Below are 21,480 nucleotides of genomic sequence, written 5' to 3'. Positions count from 1 at the left end.
TACAATTCTGATATATTGTATTGTAGCCTATCGATCACATCATATTGTACCGTATTAGTTAATTATTTATGTATTCTTATATTTTGTGTTGTATCCTAATCGCATCGCATGGAATCGTATTGTATTTTATAACATCATATTGTATAATATCGTGTTGTAGGTCTATCATATTGTATTATAGGTAACTATATCATATCGTAAGCTACTATATCATATTGGGTCATGTTGTAAGCTAACGTATTGTGTCATATTGTATTGTATTGTATTGTAGGCTATTGTAACGTGTCATACTGCAGCCCACCATAATGTGTTATTGTACCGTATCATATCTCTTTGTTGCCATTTTCCTGTGCCCACAACTCTCTATTTAAGGGAGTCATCATTTTTTGTTTCTTTGTTTATCGAACCTTCAACACAAAAATTCAATCAAAGTTGCATCATAGACAGAAAAAACAAAGTGTTGCGCAACATAACTTTTATTTGTAAAAAATAACAAAAAACTAGGACAAACAATTAAACATCATCGCACACATTTCAAATTCATTCACTACAGTGTCTGTTCCTATTGGATACGAAAGAGCTGCCACTCAGCTAACAAAGCAGATCAGTTAATACACAGTTAGGAGCAGGTTATTTGTATTGTATGTCCTCTTCAGTGTGTGATCTCTCAGTGACTGTCAAGAGCTTCCGGAGGCCTGAAGGTGACATGCTCTCCGAGCCCTAGTCCCTCCGATTCTCTCTTCCCTTTTTCATCCCTCTTTTTACAGTTTATTACCTTCCTCTGCCTTTTGCATCTGTCACTTACTGCATCGTTGCATGACTTCACCTCCTGTTACGGGAATAACCCATCAGTCAGGTGACCACAAGAGCACTTTCATTTACCTTGTCAGGATATATGCACGTTTCAATACTAAAGAAAGTGCATGCAGTAAGATTAAAGGTCGGGCCACAGTGATTCCAGTGAGAGGTCAGTGTGTGTGCCCAGCCGGCCAGCACGGGCACACAATATCCCATGGCACAGCTGAGAACACACACCCGGGCTCTCCCTCACAAAGCCAATACCTTCACACAACCATTCCTAATACCGGTCACCACCAAATGACATCATTGACAAAGCGTGACACTTATCTGGTGCTGTGCTCACCAAGAGACACAGACTGAGCTCAACCAAAATCTACAGTATGAAGGTTTTATAATGAATGTCACTAGAGATAAATCTATATACATCTAGTCCTTCCTGACTCGCTCTGTCAAAAGCCTATCCTCCTCCATTTGTCACACTTCTCCCTATCATCATCTCTTTCTCTCTCTGTTTTGTCCCCTGTGGTCTCTTCACCCTCTCTGAGTCTCCACGGACATGGAGCGACCCAGGGCTTTGGGCGCTTTGGAGAACTCCATGAGGCTCGGCTTGACTGGGGGCAGATCTCTTGTGATTTCGTCCACGGTCCTCTTGCCGGGACAGAATCCGTCTGGTTTGGGGAGGGGCTGCAGGTCCTCCTCGGTGTGCGGGGCTCCGCGTCCGAGCCGGACGCCCAGCTCTGCCGGGGTGAAAATGGGCAAGGGGAGGGTTTTTCTCTTGGGCAGCAGCTGGTGCTCCCTCACCCCTATTTCCACGGTGCCAACTCGGAAGACACCCGAGGGGCAAATCTGTGTCAGGGAACGGGCCTGCCACTGCCGGGACAGAGTCTCCCTGCGAGATCTGTCATTCATGTCCATTGTCTGCCTGAAGGAATCAGAGAACAGTTGAAGTTAGACTCAATCAGACTAATTGCCTGCTCATATGAGAATAGTTATACCAAAACTACAATCACAACAAATCATAGGGACCTTTGGATTTGTCTGAGAGTCTCACCTTTCCTGAGGTTGAGTTTTTTGACTGATGCTGTTCCAGTCGGCACTGTAGGTCTCCCTCTGAGCCTTGTTATCCTCCCGTACACTGCAGGTCAGCTCGGCTCCCACCACCACACCATTACGCTTCTCCAGGATGGAAGTGATCGGCATCTTCTCTGTCTCAGATATACCTTTCCCAGTAGGCTGTTGTTGATCAGTCCCAAGCTCGGGCCTCGTGTCTGACAACAGGGATGCTTCAGCTGGCTGTATCTCCTGGCTCCAACTGCCTCTCTTTGTGTCGTCTGCCTTGGCCCCGGTCAACCGGCGGCTTTTATAAATGCTCTGCTGCTATTTCTGATCCGTGTTGTCACTCTACAATCAGCGTGCGCTGACATGCGACACCGAGTGCCCCGTGTCTCAATCCCTGTGAGCTGGAAGCCACTCTCAGATGGGGTTAAAGGTAATTGGACTGGAAATCCCTTGATTCTCAGATTGTTCACCCAGTCACCCTCCGTGATGACTCAGCCCAACATTTTCCACTTCAGCTGTGATCACAGTGTGTCGGAAGGGGGCGAGTGTCACAGAGACCCCCGGAGTATACAGGATTATACACGAATGTGGACAGACACAGGCAACAGGTTTGGTCTTTGGTCTGAGAGGAATCTTGATAAGCTCTCAGACTTGATGTATATGAGGCAGCGGGTAACACCTCGATAATTTAGAAAGCAAACAGAGTGATGCAGCTGCTCATACACAAAAATATATTTCAGGCCTTTGGATTGAATATGTGGGTTATGGATCAGGAATGTCACTCACTTGGAGGGAAAAAATCAGGAAGGAGAACTTAATGTTCTGGCTTCACCACACCCTGCTGACTTGTTATGCCTATTAAATGGTTGATTTTACGACAGCTGTGCTCTGTGACAACATCAAAGCCCCTCATTAAATGCCGATACAGTGAGTCGCCTCACAGTAGCTGCGAGAACTCCGTCCCCGGTGATTCATTACCTCTGCGACAAGAGTGCCACGCAGGCCATAATCAACTCAGGTTACAGGCTGTGAAGCGCGCACACACACCCACACCCACACTGACTCACACACACAAACATTCACCTCTGAAAGTTGTCTGCTGGTGTGATGTTACAACAGTCCCTGTGCCTGACTCATTCATCCACATCAGGTACTGATATCACCAGATAGCACATATCAGATGTACCAGAACCAGAAGTATGACGAGAGGGTTGATCGATCACACCGCCTTTAATAGTGTATGACATTGGCCTGTGTACTGCTGGTGAATAAATGCTGCAATCTGCTGAATCGATGCCAAATTATAACATTAAATCATCATTTAAGTGTTTTTTTATAATCTTTGATTTAGTAAAACAGCTGTTTATACAGCAGCCTCCACTGAACGGTGCCCAGAGGAGCGCCTGATTATAAACAGAAACATTAATAAATTCGTTTTTATACTATTATGTGTGTGTGCATACAGCTACATAACAGTGGGTTTGAAACCATTTATTAGATGTAACATTAAAGCAGGAAATTAAATACTGTCCCTGTCCACTAGTTAGACTATGTCCTCTATGTGTCATACAACAGTTAAGAGCTAATTTCCCTCTGCTTGTCAAGTGTGGCTGTATTTCAGCTTTCTTTCTGCAGTTTCTCCCATATGTGAACTAGAATGCCAGAGAGAGAGAGAGTACCACAGGCATCCCTCGGGTCATGTGTTCAGCTTTGTTATGACACCATGGTGATCATAAATGCCATTTAAGAAACCTAGTAAGTCTCTATGCAGGGTTCTTCCCTGTTGAGATCACTTCTTCTTCGAATCAACATGACACAGCGCAATCAAGTTTTAAAAAATAGCAGACAGGCTGGTTCCTTCAATTCTATTTTTTTTGGTTGATAACTTAGGAATTCACTTAGTACAACTGCAAGACGACGTATATCAAATTACTTTCACCTCGTTGCTGTTTTTTTTGGGCCAGTTACTCTCTGCTACTGAAGCCAGGAATGTGGACAGGTCATGGATCAACCTCCCACCTGCACCAAACCACCGCCCGGTCCCGGAAAAAGAACTCTGTGTTGCGAAACAACACTGCCGCAAGTGCTGGGAAGTGACATTTAAGTAAGCTGTCATCAGGGAAGAGACATGGAGTGGGAGGAAGCGCGAGAGGGGCGATTGCAGGATAAAGCCCCTGGCCTGTCAGGAAATGGTAAATAAAGCTAACAATATATATATATATACTGAGAGTACAAGTTTGACTAAGTCAGTTTTTGTCTTCTTTTGTGACAGATGGGTGAATTTGAGAGGACAGAGAGGAGCTTCCTACAAAGGTCGAATGACTCAAAGTTCTTACTTAGCAGTTCAGTAGGAACTGAGAAAAGTAAACTTTCTATCGAGTCCTGTATGGATTCTTGCACAATCCTTAGCGTGACTCTGGCCTTTTACTCCGGCTCCACAATGCGGCAATGGTACTGTGTCTTTGTGCAGGGTTAAAACATGTTGCTCAGCTGAGTGGCTCTCTTGCATAACAACAACAACAACATGGAGCTGACCACCAAACACCATAATCACTTTCCATCGTGGATCCCGTTCCGGTCCCGACGGGATGGTCAGATGCCGGGCAGGCTGCACCAGGCCAGGAATTGTGCTATGTCTGTGGATCAGCGTGTGAGCCAGCCATGGGTTCACAGGCGGCCGGCCATGTGAGTGCATAGTAACAGACTGAAGAAGACCCTTGTTTTCCTCTTGAAAGGATTGCCACAGCCACAGTTCCTGTTGAATTACTGTCCTACACTGACTTTACTTCCATGCAGCAAACTCTACTTCATGCTTCGGACTTGTTACGGGCCACACAAAGTCGTCTGTTGTTCTTTTGTCATTTGTGTTAAGTTACAACAACATGCGACATTGTACACACATCAGGATTTAGACTGCAACTTTATTTCATCATGAACTGGACACCACAACACACATGCAAAGTGCCACCAGTTTAGAAATGTTTCACATTTTCAGCAACTTGCTGGAGGGAAACAAAAAATCCCTCACCTCACCTGAACGTCACACACATACTTTAAAAGTTCAACTTACGGTACAAACTTCATTGTACTTCCATCTAAAGTCAACTCTGCAGACTTAAATTAGTTAAAAGTGGTACTTATACCGAGCTTTTTGTTTTTTCGTGTGTTGCTACCAATCATGTGATTTAATGAAATGAGTGCTGATAATCATAGGACAAAATATAAAGAGGTTCTGCTAAAAGGAACGTTGCTACCCTGAAGGTTCACAACAGCTGAACAATAAACAGGCTGGGAACTTTTTGGTAAACAGAGGAAAAAAACACACACTCACAATAAACATGTCTGTAACATTCACCTGGAAATCTGCTGAAACCCTTTTAGATTTTGACCAGAGAACACATAATAACACTCAAGCTGTGCAGTTGGGGGAGAAACGAGAAAAATCTTCAGCCTAAATCTTCCAAAGAGCAGCAGCAACACTGTATGAGGCACTTGGAGAAAGGAGCGATTCATCCAGGGTCTCAAGGGTTGATGACTACTGCCCCCTGCCTTGTGTCTGTTATTATTGCAGCCAGTAGATCTTAGGATCAGTCACTTCCATCATCTCTATCGCTATCGTCGCCGGCTGCCCCGTTCATGGCCTCCACCCTGGCCAGCAGCAGCGGCAGGTTTATGCCAAGGCCGTTCACGTCCTCGTCGGAGCCATCCCTGGGCGGATAGAAGCGCTTTGCCACTGACAGGAAATCTTCGCCTATATCTAGATACAGGAGACGATCCTGTGAAGGAGGAAACAAGGGAATCGTGAATATCATTATTGTTCTGAATATGTCGTCTTAGATGAGTTTTCCACTGTATTCATGTGATGCTATAAACCAAACCTTCAGTCCCCAACCCCTAAATGCAAGGTAAGGATCAATAAACAATATCCAGTCGAGAGGAATATTAAGCACAGGTTCCTTTTTCCTCTTTCCTTCCCCATTATATCCTCATCTCATATTTTTTTATTTAAAAAGGGGCAGTTCGGGAAACTATGAAGTGTTAAAAAAATAAAAAGGTATAGCTTTCTAGATCTAACAATGAAATATATAATAAAAAGGAAATTAGGTGAAGATTCTAGTGTGAAACCAGAAGTTTTTAACTTCGTAACTTACATTAAAGTTTGCTGGCAATTATTTTGTTTTTAATATTAAGTGTAATTTGAATTTTAAATTTTTCCTAACTTTTCCCAAAAGTTTTACATATTTAAAATTAAGAATAAGAGCTTCAAAAATAACTGATGACACACTGACTTGTGATATGGTGAGTTTGTGAAGGGCCTATAACTGAATGATAATGGGCAGATTTAAAAGCTGGAATAAGGTCCAGCCAGTTCAAGAGTAATTCTGAACTGAAGATCCCAAGATAAGACTCGGAAATCATTGAAGACAGATTTCATCTCTGATAATTAGTGAGGACACTTAAAATATGAATATTCCCTAATGGTGTTTGGCTAAGACTTCAATAACCACTTATGGCTGCAGGGGTCGCTGTTCCTCAACAGAAATTGACAGTGTTGCTTTAAGTTAACGGTGGGCTTCTTTAACATGAGTGGTGTAACCCACAAACACCCCAGGGTGCTTTTTTTTATTCATTTTACCATATATGCTCCAGAGAAGGGACACTCATGTGTAAAATGCAAATGTTTTGGAAAGACATGCATGTAATGTAAATGTGGTTCCTTCTCTCACCAGGATGAAGAGATATCTCTCTGGGGGCGGGCCTTTGGTGTCGAAGAGGGCCGTCTCGGTGTGGAGCGAGTGGAGGAGGGCACGTGCTGCCGGAGCGTTGCGCATGCGGTCACTAGACGTGCCGGCGGACACCGTCAGCAGCGAGTCTGCCTCCGCCATGAAACCTAAGTCGGAAGATACCATCCATTTTTATTTTGGGGACTCTGCCTGTAGATGGTGCTGTACCTGTCCAATCTTACCTAGATGCTCCAGAATTGTCCTCCACTTGTCTCTGACCTCTCGCCGGGTGTCTCTCATGGCCTCGATGTCGCAGCTCAGACGACGATAGCCCTACACAATTAAAAGGACAAAGGTTTTAAAGGGGACATATTATGCCCATTTTACCACAGTTGATATGGCTCCTCCACCCGATCTCCGCCCTCCGGGGGGGGGGGCTATGCAATGTAGACTGATAATGACGTCAATTCTGGTCGTAATCCCATTTGAGGCACTCTATTGTATAGTTTCTGACATAGAGGAAACACAACAAATCGCAGGAGTTGTTTTTTTCCGGAGTTTTTGGAACGGTAGACATGCCAGATACCCAAATTAACGTGTAGAAGCACTACAAAAGCGGGTTTTCATAATATGTCAAATTTAAAAAAAACATGTTACTGGATTCTTAAGTCATTACTGGTCCACTTCCTTGTCGTTTCATAAGTGGAGCATTATTCCCCTAACTCACATGTGTGATGATTCATCATAAAAATGTTTCAGTCTTTGGACCCAGTGTGAACAAATTCAGCCTGTGTTTTCCAGCACACAGCGCCCGAGGTTGTTTTCCACTGCTGTGTTTCTCCCCCCCCCCCCACCCCCCACCCCCCCACCCCAAGGTTACTGAGTGTGAATAAAGCCTTTACAGACTCTTGTCCAGAAAGGCCTCCCTCACGTACCGTGGATCCCATGCGGGTCTTGGTCCTGGCCTGCAGCAGGCCGTAAAGGACCCGGTCGTCATCCCTCTCTGAGTGGCTGGGGTCTCCTGGCTCACTCCACAGGTTGGTCTCCTCATCACGACGCTTCTGGACCTCACGGTTAAAATACTCCAGTGGGTCCGGACTGTGTGGGATCGAACGCACAAGGTTACACATTTTACACACACAAAATGAAATAAGAGACACACAGTCACACACCAACCAGGAGGCAACCTTCTATAAATTAAGGTGAAATGAAAACATGGACAAAACAAGTGCAAAAAAGTGATACAAGTCCTATGCTGGTCTGGCTAATGGCTCTTACGGTAGTAATGGCTGCTTCTCATCCTCATCATCTTCATCTGCGGCACAACAGCAGCAGCAGAACTGTATGCAGAACTTCTTAAAGGCAGCTCCCATCTGAGCAGAGTAAGTGAGTAGCAGGTGTTCACAGTGTCAGGTAATCCAGATGGAAGTTGTTTCACGAGGGAGTTTCCCGTGTGGAGTCTGGTCTGATGTGTCTGAGCGTAGCTCCACAACGCTGCCGTCTCGGAGACGATCCGAAGAAAGGCTGCTCTGAAGAGATTCCGTAGAAAAGGGAGCGTATTCACAGCCTGGAGGATGAATAAAAACCAGCAATGTAAGAAAATAGGTCATGTCATCCACTAGCGTTAATCTTATGAATCACAGAAGACAAATTATCAGATGGAACAAACAGGTAAAAAGTTACAAAAGGTCAGTGATCCCCAAACTCTACCTAATTTTCAGTTTCCCATTTTCAGGAATCTCGCCCGCCAAATCCTCGGCCAGAGCCTGTCCGGGTAGTGACGCTCAGGCAGAAGGCAGCCCACGGACTGGTGCTTCTCATCAGCCTTACATGGAGGACAATGAGAGCAGTGAGGCGCTCACTCTCTCATCGATTCAAGAACATATTCACACACCAATAGCCTCAGAAGACAGTCACAGCACAATCATGTGAGCGGCTGCATCTCTTCTACTTAGCATTGTGTTTTGCCCTGAGGGCAACACATCTCTTCAATAGGCCCAGTGACATCCTCTGTATTTAATCTACCATGGCTGTATTGATTCAAGGATTATTTAATTTCATTGTATGTGGTAACCGAGATAAACCGTGAATCAATTTACAAGTGGTTGAAAAAGAGTCTTTTTATGGAGCTCTTGGCGAGTCTGAACGTTAAAGACGCTTGCCCTCTGTGGTTCACATGTGGACCAGACGTGAAGGGTTGTTGTGGCCATTTTGCAAAGGTAAGTCATGCATGTGACATAGGCTCAAGTCACGGGGTCCCACTGTTTTATGACACAAACAATGTGTGTGTGTGTGTGTGGGAGGGGTGAAACTAGAATTAGGGCTTTGTTGTTGTGGGCTGCCGCCAACTAGTCAAGCTGCAGGAAATATGGTTGATCTATGCTTCTGTTGCTGAGTCTTAGTCTTGAACAATGGCCAGGAAACCTGTGGACAGGTGTTGTAAACTAGCATTTATGCTAATACACTGTAAACAATGCATCTGGTTCGTCCAATGACATTGTCATGTCCATGTCCAAATAAAATTAAAAAAAATAAATAAATAAAAAAAAAAGCCCTTACCCACCTCCTCTTGACAAATTGAATGGAAATTGATTTGGTGATACTTGTTTTCATTATAATTATAGTTTCACCAGTTTATGGTTGAATTGTAAAAGATCAAGCTTCACTTGTGTGGACAAGGGTTTGATGAGGACATCTTAGGAATCACCTTAAAAATGTTTTATATCTAATATACATCCGCGCCCCCCGCCAGCATGGAGGTCTCAAATTCTATATCATCTGTACATTACCGATCTGATGTTTGTAGCATTTACAGGAGAGTATCATTGCAGCAAGATGTTTTTAAATGATCCACGGGTAAGTTAGGTGTAAGTTAAAGGGGGCAGAGCTAAATCATGACTTTGTATATTTTATTAAACATCAGACACTGGTTAAGACTCAATAAAAACTGTTTGACTGTTGGTTTAAATTAACATGTTGGTTGAATGATTTATGATAAATTACATTCAAAAGCTATTAAAAAGAAAGACACAAACTTAAGTACTGTAAGCATGTTTCATGTGAATATGGCATACATGGACATGACAGAGTAAAGCAAAAGAAAAAGCCGGACGTGAGGGGAGAGTGATAAAAAGGCACCAGAACGCTGATTTCATTTAACATTCCTTCAGTATGATAAACAGCTAAAACAGAAAAATCGCAATTACCACCACTTTTGGACATGGACTCTTTTCAGATGGTTGACAGCTTGCGAGTGAGAACCAAAGTGTCCTGCCTGCTCTGCTCACTCTGCTTCAACTCCGCAGTGATTTTGGACCTATGACCAGGTTTTGTGAAATTATTTAAACGATTTTCTGAGGTCCGTCACAACACTGAGATAAAGATGTTTGAAGCAAAACTAACACGCAGTAATCAGAATGTAAGAAGTGATAGAAAAACTTCAATCCTCCATCTGAGTGCCTGAGGGGAGACCAGTACTAATGTCAGCACATTCAGAACTGTTGATGACTTGAATGAGCTCAGCTTCTTTTACCACAAGGCCACTTGAGGTTAATGGATACAAAAGTACAACTTCAGAGCGTGTACAGCGTCACGATGTGTGAGCATCATCCTCCAGTACTAATCGAGCCCGATAATGCATTTGCATCACATACTAACAATGGTGGATGAGGTAGCGGGGCAGACGACCCTGACTAACAATATATAATATTGTTAGTATGTGATGCAAATGCAAATGCAAATGCAAAAGCCTGGTTTGACTTCGGATGATAAAGTGCAGCACAAAAGCAGTTTTGAGAAACCCTCAGAAAAAAGTTGATTAGATTTAAGAGGATTAGATAACAAGTCTTTGCAGTTGCAGAAAGGGAGCTGTCAAATTAAAGCTGCTTTTAGACATGCACTGAACCTCGGACATTTTCCAGAAAACTTCTGGAGGGGCTCTATGTGGCTGCATGTGAGAAGGTGAATATCTGAGCCAGTCGTGGAAGACATTTCTACAACTTTTCCTCAAAGCCGACAAGCAAAATGTCAGAGCGGGCCCCTGTGACAATACATGTCGAGCAGTAGGGCGTGTAGAAGTTGTTTAATCACGCCACGAACGCAAAACTGAAATAAAGAAAAATAGCCCAAGTATCTCAGCATGAAAAGAGGTGAGATACAGAGAGGACGCCGACCAAAATGTCAATTTCCAATTAATAAAGACTTGAGAGCTGTTGATGATATGGTGTCAATGTGCTGTAAACAACAAACATGTAATTTCCACAGCGGAATATACACATCATGTCCTGCCAGCTGCTTGCTCTACCCGGGTGCCCCCCCCCGCCTGAAAGCTCCAGAGTTTTCTGTCTTTGGGAAAGGGTCTGACAGTCTTGCGCTGCATTCTTCATATTCGAAAACGGCCTTAGAGAATTTCACTGGGTGGGTAAGTGGCATCTTCTTCTAGTGATGCTGCTTTTACCATCTATCACAGTGTCGTTAAAGAGAATTAACCGTGGAAAACAGCTTTTACTCCTTCAAATGACATGTCCCTTGAAGGTGGGACTGAAGTATGGGTTTGCTTTATGACTGGCGCACCAGAGAAACATTTATAACATTGCAGTGAAAACACACAAAAAGGCAGCAAATCAATGGCCAACAGTAAGATAAGGCTCAGTATATCGGTTTCATTTTGAAATACGTCAGACGGTGAGAATCGACCCCCGTCTTCATCCAGGTCTTCTTGTGTGAGTGATGCGCCCAGAAAACGGCTCTCCTCGTACAGCGAGGGGCCAAATAACATCAGGTCTTCTCAAAAATATGTATGTGATCACACTAGAAAAAAAAAAAAAAACATTGTTGACCTTCCATAAAGAAGAAGAACGTCTTTGAAAACCAAATTACTCCTCTTCTCATGTGACTGAAATGTGGTGAATGCTTGGTCACATGTCTCACATCTCCTATGCTTCAAGCTGCAGTCTTTTCAGTCACTATGGCACATCCCTTCAGCTCAATGTGTCACGAGAGCACTGCTGTGCTCATTGCACGTGTTCCGCTGATTTGAATATACGTATACAAAAGCCCAGTAGTGATACCTCCCAACCAGCTGTGGCACAGTCCGGTGTCTCTGCTGTTTTAAGTGTGCTGCTGGTGGGAGCGCAGAGAGGGCCGCAGGTCAGCGATACGTTGCCGTAAATGGGACATAAATTCAAACATGGTGGCGGCCAAACTCTGGTGGATGAGGTAGCGGGGCAGACGGCCCTGAGGAGACAAAACAAGCCAGAAGGAAGTCAGTTTCAACTGTTCTCCCCGCTCACATTACATTCATGAATGCATTGGGTTTATTTGTTAAATCTTACATTTTTCTTTGGCTTCTCATTTTGTGGAATTTATATACTTATAATTGATATATTTATGAAAATCTAGTATTAGCAGTTTTATAATTAATTGTTTTTTTCTGATCCACTATTTGCAAATACACATTGAATTTTCTTAAAACAGACAAATCCAATTTTACTTTGACGACTCACTCTCAACATTAACGTGAAAAACATGCTAGTTTTTGCAGCATGCACATTTTCACCTTCAACTCCGTGTTGAGGACCCAGATGAAGGTGCAGACCGACGGGTTACTGCTGGATTTGAGGACCACAAATCCTCCAGGACCGTTCTCCCCCCTGAGGCCAGCAACAAGAGGACAAGAGATGTTAATGAAAAATAACCAAAGGCAACTGGAGTTTTATTAAATGGATTACATTCTGATCTACTGCGCATCGGTGGTGACAAGTGGCCTGGACGGAGGCGTGTTCTGACCTGACGTAGCGACCACATGGGGGCTTGGCGTCGTGGTCGGTTGCCATACCGGCAGACAGGTAGCAGTCTCGTTTGCGCTCCACCCGTCGAACGTTAACAAAGTCCCTGAACGAAGAAGAATCGGTCAGTGGACACAAGGGACGCGTTGAAGCCTGCTGTGTGCTGAGCTGACATACCTGGCAGACACAACTCCCCCCGCTGCTCCAGCAGAGACGTCGTATGAAATAAGTGTGTTGTCGTCAACCCTCTGGAGGATCTGAGGAGAAGGAAGGAAGCGGTGTTAAAAAACGATGACAAATACTCAAATAGACACAAAGACAATTAAAAAACAGGTCACCTGGCAGGCGGAAACCGTTTTGTTCCACTGGACCATCTTCTCTGGCTGCAGAATCACCTCCTGATACACCAGCTCAGCAGGACACTGCATGAAAGCCTGAACAAGGACAACAAAACACATCAAAATAAAGCATGTCAACAGCAATAGGGAAATGTGGGTGACGCTTTAAAAAAGAAATGAAAATTGTGTGAAAATCCTGGAATAAGAAACTACAAGTGATAACTTCAATCTTGATATTCAGTTGGATGTCCTCCAGCCCAGTTTTCAATATTTCTGTCCGAACTCAACTAAATCCACTGACGCTGGTTTTCTGGCACAGTCTCCCCTCTGTTGATCCCCAGAAGATGAGGTTATCACTATGGATTTCTAAAATCTAATTTTAGCCTGTGAAAGCCATTTTTTAAAACCACATCTCATGTGTGTTCATGATCATTATCCTGGCGGAAAATCATATCGTCCCAAGAAAAACTGCACTCGTGGACAACTGTTTGATCAGATGAACTCAGGGCCAGACAAACAGAAAACCACCAGAGCCCAGTTCAAACAGAATGTGTGAGTTTTGCAGAACGTCTAAAGCAGCCACACTGCCCGCGTGAGCCACGCATGCTTTTCTAGAGAGTGAGTCTCGGCCCAAGTAAAACCTTTCTATCTCATAGTCTATCAGTTGAATATATCACATAAATATAAACATACGGAATATATTACACAAACATATATTATAGTATAAATTAATATATACAAAAGAAATATTTCCAAAAGTTACTGTCCCTGTTTCAAAGTGAGAGCACTTCAGCCTTTCTGTTGACTGAATCCATTAATTGGTTTTAAAAAGGTTTTTAGTGTGAAATATTTCCAGGGCTGGTAGATCCATGGCTTCATGGTGTTCAGTCGTGGTATTTAGTTGGGAACATAAGCTACTTTAATTCGAGGAAATAAAAAAAGTCTCAACAGGACCCTCATTCAACAGCTCTGCAGCAGACACGCTCCCTGTGAACTACAGGCGCACGCGAGTTGCAGCAGATCAGCGACGCAGCCGTCACGCGCTGTGCACACACACACCCTGTGTGACCGAGATATTAGAGTCAAACATTCTTGACTTTAAATACTGCAGATTCAAGCGTCACTACATTGCTCTTGCAATCATTAATGTGGATATATTATAGGTTATTCAGTTGAGTGACCCCGTGGCCCCTCAACTGAATAACCTATAATATATCATATATATATATATATATATATATATCATGATCCAAAACAAAGGCGATTTATAACATACAAACGGCAGGGTTTACAAAACAAAACAAACTTTTCATTGGCAACGGGGACACTACAGTAAGTCAAAAACTAGTAAGTAACCCACCTGATTATATTAACCTCTGGCCTGATTGGCAAAGCACTACACCCCCAAGTGGGGGGGGGGGGGGGTTTACACAACAAAACCACAACAAAATGGCTCTTACAGTCAGATTTATGTAGACAAGCTGTATCAGTGGATATAAACTAACAAAAAGCTTAAAAAAAAGGGATGTCATAATTAAAAAAGCTACTATATTGATCATGTAACACACACGCATGACCATCCAGCTGACAAGATACAAAATTCTTCTGTTGGTTTCATCAGTGCGAAAACAAAGTCAGTAAATTAGACTTTTAGCAAATAAATAAATCATGATTTCCAATTTTTCGAGGACTGGAGATGCAAATGTTTTATAGGCAAATAATGCAGATAACACGTTGGTTGGCCTTCAAGGAGACACAGAAAACCAAAAAAGTGATTCCCTGAGAACTTATTTTCTGGAGGGTCTGTGTGTGAGAACGCATTTGTTTGAGTCATTTGCTCCAGACATTTTCCTGAACTAGTTCTACCAGCCACCCCTAGAAAAATGTCGGGAAAATCACATTGAGTGAATGCGCTTGTTGATGACATTTCTCTGGATGAAGTCATACGTCATGTCCAGTGTCAAACCGGAGCACTGACTTCAAACAGCCTTTAGTTATGGAGCGTCGTGTAACATAGTGAATTCCTCTATGATAAATTACATGTGCTAAATGAACTCCTTTGTAACGGGTTCCTCTGGTAAAATCTGATTTAACACCGATTTGTCTCAATTACTCCACCACTGTGCCCTCTGGAGGTTGACCATGTACATGCATGTCCATGCCCGCACAGTGTACACTATTTAGTTCTGAGTGTTATAGAGGGATGTGACGTGAAGCCTGATACGCTCATTAATTAGACAGTAGTAAAGCAGAAAAACATTATGGAGGCACAATGTATACTAAACATAATGAATGTGCACTGCTCTGTGTGTCTCCTGACTGCTGGAGGTTCTCATGAGACTCAGTTTCACATTGAAGACACAAAGAGCTGCCATACCTTGAGAATGAAAGTCTTTCCATGGAAGGGAATCTCCAGGGTGTAGACAGAGTCTCCCATTTCCTGACACGAGGAAAGACAGTTAGAGTCATAAGGCGTTTGCTTTCGTTTCAACGAGACAGAAGTCAAAGGACAACTCACTCCCTCAAAATACAGAACTATCTCTTTGGTGAGGACTTCAAAATCAGGAGTTTCTTTTAATTACCACATTTAGAGGAACAACAATTCTGTGGGGAACAATGTTTTACAGTAGATCTGGGAATAGATCTGTTTGCTAATGTATCTAGTTTGCCTGAAAAAAAAAACAGTTTAACAACTGCCTTTTTCTGCCAGAAAGTTTGAGTTTTGGATTCGTCCATTTTCCACCTTTATTTCTTCTCCTGTAACAAGCTACAGAAAAGGATGTGGAAAAAAACTCATTAATGTTTGATACTGATTGATCTAGATATCTGAGGTCTATACAGATTGAGAATATAAAATCTAATAATATTTTTCAACATAATCCTTAATTTGGATCCTGTAGATTTGTTATTTTAAGAGCAGATAAGATGCACAATAATCTGGAGAATTCAGAGTAGTGAAAGCTTTCTGGTTGTCAAACTATATCAAACCAAGTGATTTTTAAATTTCAGACTTTCCACTTCCATGGTGATAAATATGAATGTTACTATGCTCTATTATCCATATCCCCTTGGCTATTGGTGGCTTCTGCTCAATATTCCATCACTGTTCCTTTCACGCTACAGGATTAAAAAAGAATACTGGAGACTCCTTACCAGTCAGTAAAATTAAGATAATGTCTTTCTGTTCAAACCAGCTATAAATCAGAAATTCCTCCACAACAGTCAGCCTGCCCAATTATCCTCTAGTGTGAAGCCAGTTAACGATATAGGAAACTGGACTTTACAGCTCACAGCCTCTGGTATTGAAACCATATGTTAATGCTAGGTGTAAAAGAATGTGATTGGATCAGACCACATCTGGGGGTTGTTCAATCTTGCATTATGATCAGCTAATCAATGTAAAGACTGGCATATGGGATGTCAATATTCTCAGGAGGAGAGAAGACGTGTATCTTTTGGATGAATCAAATATGACGAAGCAAATTCAAACACACACATTGTTTTTTTCAAATTTCCATCCGTCCTCCTGGGCTAGGATCTGTTCGACCACAGACAAGGCCTCACGACCCTGTCGGACGTACTCCTTCTCCTGCAAGGTGAGAGGTGGAGATAGAGAGAATGACCTTCATCATCAGGTAATGAAAAGCAAGCATATTAAAAGTTCTCTCACTGACGCAGGTACCTGATTGGTGACAGCTCTGCGCCCAAGACCCTCCTCATCCAGATCCTCTTCGGAGCCTGCAGACGGGAAAATGGGAAACGGGAAAAAACACACAAGCTAGAATACAGCAGACTGTTCTCAAGGCTGATGCAAGAATAAGTTGTATGAAAGATCAAGTTACCTGCGACGGATTCAGGTGGGGAGTAGAATTGTCCGTCTGAAACGGCCGAGGGGTAGATCATAGGAGCCCGTAGCCAGGCCGCGTTCACCGCTGCTAGGTAGGCTGAGGTTTCCCCAAAAAAAAAGGGAGAGGGAAAACAGTTAAATAGGAGAAATATATTTTTTTGTCGAGTTGTGTTCGAAAGTGTCCGGCGTCTTGTCTCCCACCTCTTTCGTCATCTGCCTCCTGCGTGAGCACTTTGAAGTCAAGAAACCAGGTCTCCAGCCAGGCCACCACAAAAGAGGTGATGGGCAGAACGTAGCCAAAGGCATTCTGGGACAGCAACTGTGTAGAGACAGAAACTAAGTCATCCCGAGGTTGCACAGCATTAAAAAAAAGGACAAGAAGTACTATGATGACTTCCATAGCAGAACGGGGAGTTGCTTCTTTGTGCTGGTTTACTTGCAAATAAATAGTTCATGGAGCTTTAAAACTACATTTCACAGAAAAGATGGAACACAATAGAACAACAGTTATCCCGAGATCATAAGACAGAACATTACGGGCATAAAGCAGAAGTGAAACAGTTGAAGTTGCCATTGCACCACAAACACACACGCACGCACGTATGTAAAAGTGTCACACTCACATTAGATACGATGACCTTCACGACCAGGAAGACAGTGGTCACTAAAGTGGTAATCTGTGGAGGAAAAAAGACATGAATATGAGGTGTGATTTATGATTTATGAGCGGTGAGAAAATGGGATTTTACAGTATTTCTTCCCTGTGTGCGTGACTAAGCTCACTTACCGCAATTACCCACCAGTGCTTTAACCGAAAGGCAGCGTAACCCACTTGTAGACACAGGAAACGAAAGATGGCGAGAAGCTGAGACAAGCAGGAAGAAAAAGAAGAGAAAAAAAGCCTCATCACATGTCGCAGACATTTTGACCTTATCATCATTTTCTCCTCTTGTGTGTGTGAATGCAGACATGTGGCCAAGCTCGTCTGAATCTGATCAGCTCTACACATAAATAAGAATCAATAACAAGGCCAGTATTGTAAACTGAAGTCCAGTTACGTGTACACAGACGTGCACTGACCCACTTACAAAGATGTCGAAGAAGGAAGACCGGAAGTTATAGCGGATAACTTCGTCTCCTAAACTGGTCCAAATGTTGCTGGAGATCTGCCGAAGAATAGAGGGAGGAGAATCCAAATCAGAGTCAAACCGAGTCTTAACAATTGGTGTCAACCAAACTCAGGACTTACGTTCAACTCAATAATCCAGAGAAGCGATATGAAGAGCAGGTCGAACGTCACAAAGAGACAGAAGGTGCGGCGGACGTCAGAGATGACCCTGCGCTCAGCAGGTGGTGCAAACAGGTACGGGGACGGGATGGACATTGATGTAGAGTAGGAGGCGTTCAGGGAGGCGATGGCGGGGAGACTGGCCCCGAGCTCCCCGTACTCTCCACCCGGCATTCCTGCGGTGAGACAGGAAACTCCCCCTGCGACGAGAGACACATAAAGTCAGCGGAATGTGTTGGATATATTTAGCAACACTGTCCTGTACAAACCAAAAATGAGGAGAACATGAAAAAAACGTGGCTAAAAAAACACCTTAAATCATAATGCAGAACTACCTCCCCTGCACTGTGCTGTGCTACAGTGGAGCCTAAACAAGAGAAAACATGTCAAAGGTTTCTTGACTAAAACTGAATATTATGGCATAATTTGTGATCATCAAAACATTTTCTAGATCAAAAATAAGAGCCAAAAAGATGGACTAAAGCTCAGATATTAGGACAATTATACTAATCAGTGATTATGCAATAATGCATCGCTGTCATGGCGGTTTTCCCGTTGATTTTGATGAACTTGCACTGCTCACAAGCTTCTGCTTCTACTTCTCCCTGTGTGTGTGTGTGTGTGTGTGTGTGTGTGTGGTGTGTTTTTTCCACAGTAAGAAACAGATAAGAGCAGCAAACACTTCTCTCGCTGCAGTCGCATGACTTCCACACCTCACCACAGGCCATTTCACCAGGCTTAATATCCAGAAATACACACAATTCAATTTTTTTTATTCTATTTTGATAATAATTCTGTAAAACACATCTTCCATTCTCCATCCATGTATTTTTAATGACCAAGCTTATATTGATTTACTCATATCTTCTAATACATGTCTGAGTTTGTATTCAGGTTTTCTGCAGGTTTAAACAAGATGAATTTAAGACTTTTTAATGAATACAATTCAAGACCTACATCAAGTATAAAAAATATGAAGGAATACCAAGATTTTACAAACTATGCCGCCAAAAAAATTATCTTAAAGAAGTGTTTAATGAACATTAACATAATTAAGACCATGCCTTTCGTTTTAGAGACTTAGCACATCATAATTTGACATAATTAGGCATTTTAAGGCTTAAAGATCAGATCATGATATTTTAAACTTGCAGAAACCCTGTCATTTGTACACCCTACCATTTTTATTTGATTCAAATCAATCGGATGGATTGGATCGATATCAAGTTAAGAAAAAATTGAATGAGATGAATATCTCCTGTACGTTTGAAGGTCTTCTGCACTTTTTAGGTTGCCAACTAACAGGAGATGTTAGCAGGTGTTAGTGGCCACCAGCAGATGTTTGGGGCATAATACAGCACCTTAGCGTTCTCAAAGGGTTAGTTCACTGAAAAATGGGAATTCAGTCATTATTTACCCAACCCTATACTGATGGAGGGGTGAAGTTTGAGTCCAAAAAACCTGCTGGAGACTCAGGGATAAACATTGTTAAAGCAGAATCCAATAAAAATGGATTACACAGATTTATCTTGCATCCTCTTCTATATATAAATGAAAAGTAAATACACATCTGTGGCTGTCAAGGGGTTTGACCTGCGATGCAGCACTGGATCCAACTACAAACACTGTTTTCATTCAGCCTGATAGAACTCTGAAGTATATAGTAGTTGAAGGATTGTTGCTCTGCAAATTCAGATCAGATTCCTGGCACAATAAGAAGCCTGACTGTTGTTGACCAAGTGAATCACAACCAGTCGGTGTTTCTTCACAATAAACTTAATGGTTAATGGCATCATCGGTCATCTCCATGTTATTTATTTACCTCGCAAAAAAACTACATTCCCTGCATGACATTTTAGAAACGTTTATAGTTCATGTTAAAAACAGATAATCAGATATTAGTAAATGCTGTTTCAAACCCCTCCACACACACACACACAAGTTAAAGGTGTCTTCTTCTTCAGACGTAATGAAAAAACTGAAAAAAACATAACATGCCTCCACTCTGCTTGTGTGGTGTCAAATCAAGGTAATATAGACCTTGTTTTTAGCCTAAAAGTCAACCGGAAGGGGCTAAGCTGGTGGACATAGCTACATGATGGTGTGTCCAGGTCCATGAATGCACATTGTAGGAGGATATCATTTAGGCAAAAAACTTGGTATTAATTGCCTTGTTTCCAGTCAAATATAAATGTCGGGTCTTGCGGACACATGGATGACACCACACGAGCAGGATGGAGACATGTTATGTTTTTTCTGTTGTCTTATTATGTCTGAAGTCTAGGTCACCAGTTACTTCAATTGTATCAAATCCGGCTGCTGCAAAGTTTACCCCTGAGACTCATGAAGTGTTTTGTGGACTCAAACACTTCACCCACCCCTCCACCGTCATAGTGGAGACTAGATCTTGAGTGAACTTTCAGTTTTCAGTGAGCTATCCCTTCAAGTGTTTTTTTCCTTAATAATCAATGATACAGGCTGAATTTGAGGCTAAAGGTAAATCTGACTCGCTACAGACTTGTATGGCAGCACTATGGAAACCATGTGGATCAATAGATCATACATCATTAGGTCTATGCCTTTTTAAACTAAACACAATCCCATTTTGGAACATAGGACATGATAAGAGAATATACATTGTACGTCGCTAATTAACAGAAACGAAAGAAACAGCAGCAGCTTCACTCATTATGTCCAAGTAAAGTGACATCAGAAACGTTTCTTGTATATATAAATACAAAGTAAATACACATATGTGGCTGTCAAGGGGTTTGACCTGCGATGCAGCACTGGATCCAACTACAAACACTGTTTTCATTCAGCCTGATAGAACTCTGAAGCATATAGTAGTTGAAGGATTGTTGATCTGCAACATCAGATCAGATTCCTGGCACAATAACAAGCCTGACAGTTGTTGACCCAGTGAATCACAACCAGTCGGTGATTCTTCACAATAAACTTAATGGCATCATGGGTCATCTCCAGGTTATTTATTTACCACGCAAACATTCCCCGCGTGACATTGTTGAAACACACACACACACACACACACACACACACACACACACACACACACACACTCACTCTCTTCTCCCTTCACTACTTCTGGTAAACAAACTATGTGACGCTGATCGCCTCTCAACTAACGGGCTAATTCACGTCGGCTAATGGAGACACAGACGGAAGATAAACAGGGAATATTCACCAAAGTCGCTGCCACACTCTTGTGTTTATCTCCTGTCAACAGACGCCGACGAGACGAAGCAGCAAACGAAGAAGTGACAGGGCCAGAGTAGCTAGCTGCCTCGGTTAGCCTCCGACGGCTAACTCATCTTCCCTTTCTGTGCAAGTTAGTTTCACTCGCTAACTGTGAGGTTCCCCCGTGAAAACAAGGGGATACGGACAGTATTTTAGAAACTGACATTTGCTGGTAACGCTAGAAAATGACGGTGAGAAGCAGGACGTGTGGTTAACTTGACTCTACGTTACGAAACATCTAATAAAAAGCTACATTTCAGACATTAAAACTCACACGAGTTACCGGGTCATCATCCTCGCTCAGCAAGTCTTCCGGGTCTGCGCTCTCAAAGACGAAGAAACACAACAAGATGAATCACCGCCGCTCTTCAAACAGGGC

General features: G+C 42.7%; 3 protein-coding genes across 4 annotated transcripts; all 3 read right to left on the bottom strand.

Annotated features, from left to right (window-relative positions):
- Positions 1–460: 460 nt before the first annotated feature.
- On the bottom strand, positions 461–2,143 carry tcap (titin-cap (telethonin)). The gene is made up of 2 exons (XM_062407165.1): positions 1,853–2,143; positions 461–1,723 (listed from the first exon to the last, which is right to left on the bottom strand). Exons 1-2 carry the CDS (start codon positions 1,999–2,001, stop codon positions 1,333–1,335), a joined length of 540 nt encoding a protein of 179 aa, XP_062263149.1. The 5' UTR covers positions 2,002–2,143; the 3' UTR covers positions 461–1,332.
- Positions 2,144–4,763: 2,620 nt separating this feature from the next.
- mreg (melanoregulin) lies at positions 4,764–8,147 on the bottom strand. The gene is made up of 5 exons (XM_062407218.1): positions 7,863–8,147; positions 7,520–7,682; positions 6,827–6,917; positions 6,588–6,751; positions 4,764–5,636 (listed from the first exon to the last, which is right to left on the bottom strand). The coding sequence occupies exons 1-5, from the start codon at positions 7,955–7,957 to the stop codon at positions 5,448–5,450; spliced, it is 702 nt and encodes a 233-aa protein (XP_062263202.1). The 5' UTR covers positions 7,958–8,147; the 3' UTR covers positions 4,764–5,447.
- A 1,332-nt stretch (positions 8,148–9,479) lies between these two features.
- Positions 9,480–21,480, bottom strand: stard3 (StAR related lipid transfer domain containing 3). Of its 2 annotated transcripts, none has more exons than XM_062408143.1 (15): positions 21,376–21,480; positions 17,805–18,043; positions 17,644–17,721; positions 17,343–17,420; positions 17,179–17,232; positions 16,757–16,874; positions 16,551–16,652; positions 16,391–16,446; positions 16,205–16,297; positions 15,086–15,148; positions 12,709–12,804; positions 12,548–12,627; positions 12,372–12,476; positions 12,142–12,235; positions 9,480–11,819 (listed from the first exon to the last, which is right to left on the bottom strand). In XM_062408143.1, exons 2-15 carry the CDS (start codon positions 18,015–18,017, stop codon positions 11,694–11,696), a joined length of 1,356 nt encoding a protein of 451 aa, XP_062264127.1. In that variant the 5' UTR covers positions 18,018–18,043; positions 21,376–21,480; the 3' UTR covers positions 9,480–11,693. The 2 variants fall into 2 exon arrangements, with proteins under 2 accessions (XP_062264127.1, XP_062264128.1); XM_062408144.1 differs by lacking the exon at positions 21,376–21,480 and adding an exon at positions 21,049–21,369.

The sequence above is a fragment of the Platichthys flesus genome, chromosome 16 (assembly GCF_949316205.1).
Source record: "Platichthys flesus chromosome 16, fPlaFle2.1, whole genome shotgun sequence".
Taxonomy (NCBI): domain Eukaryota; kingdom Metazoa; phylum Chordata; class Actinopteri; order Pleuronectiformes; family Pleuronectidae; genus Platichthys; species Platichthys flesus.
Note: the sequence above shows the minus strand (reverse complement) of the source record. Positions and strands in the feature narration are given on the sequence as shown.

What these genes read in the sequence shown, in the direction of transcription:
- tcap (XM_062407165.1), bottom strand. Translation starts at nt 2,001, where the DNA reads ATGCCGATCACTTCCATCCTGGAGAAGCGTAATGGTGTGGTGGTGGGA. An exon ending in AAAACTCAACCTCAGGAAAG is followed by an intron (nt 1,724 to 1,852) that starts GTGAGACTCTCA and finishes TGATTCCTTCAG; the next exon opens with GCAGACAATGGACATGAATG.
- mreg (XM_062407218.1), bottom strand. Translation starts at nt 7,957, where the DNA reads ATGGGAGCTGCCTTTAAGAAGTTCTGCATACAGTTCTGCTGCTGCTGT. An exon ending in GAGAAGCAGCCATTACTACC is followed by an intron (nt 7,683 to 7,862) that starts GTAAGAGCCATT and finishes GATCCCACACAG; the next exon opens with TCCGGACCCACTGGAGTATT. An exon ending in GACAATTCTGGAGCATCTAG is followed by an intron (nt 6,752 to 6,826) that starts GTAAGATTGGAC and finishes CTTCCGACTTAG; the next exon opens with GTTTCATGGCGGAGGCAGAC.
- stard3 (XM_062408143.1), bottom strand. Translation starts at nt 18,017, where the DNA reads ATGCCGGGTGGAGAGTACGGGGAGCTCGGGGCCAGTCTCCCCGCCATC. An exon ending in GCAGAGCTGTCACCAATCAG is followed by an intron (nt 16,298 to 16,390) that starts GTACCTGCGTCA and finishes CTCACCTTGCAG; the next exon opens with GAGAAGGAGTACGTCCGACA. An exon ending in TCCTCAACACGGAGTTGAAG is followed by an intron (nt 11,820 to 12,141) that starts GTGAAAATGTGC and finishes TTGTCTCCTCAG; the next exon opens with GGCCGTCTGCCCCGCTACCT.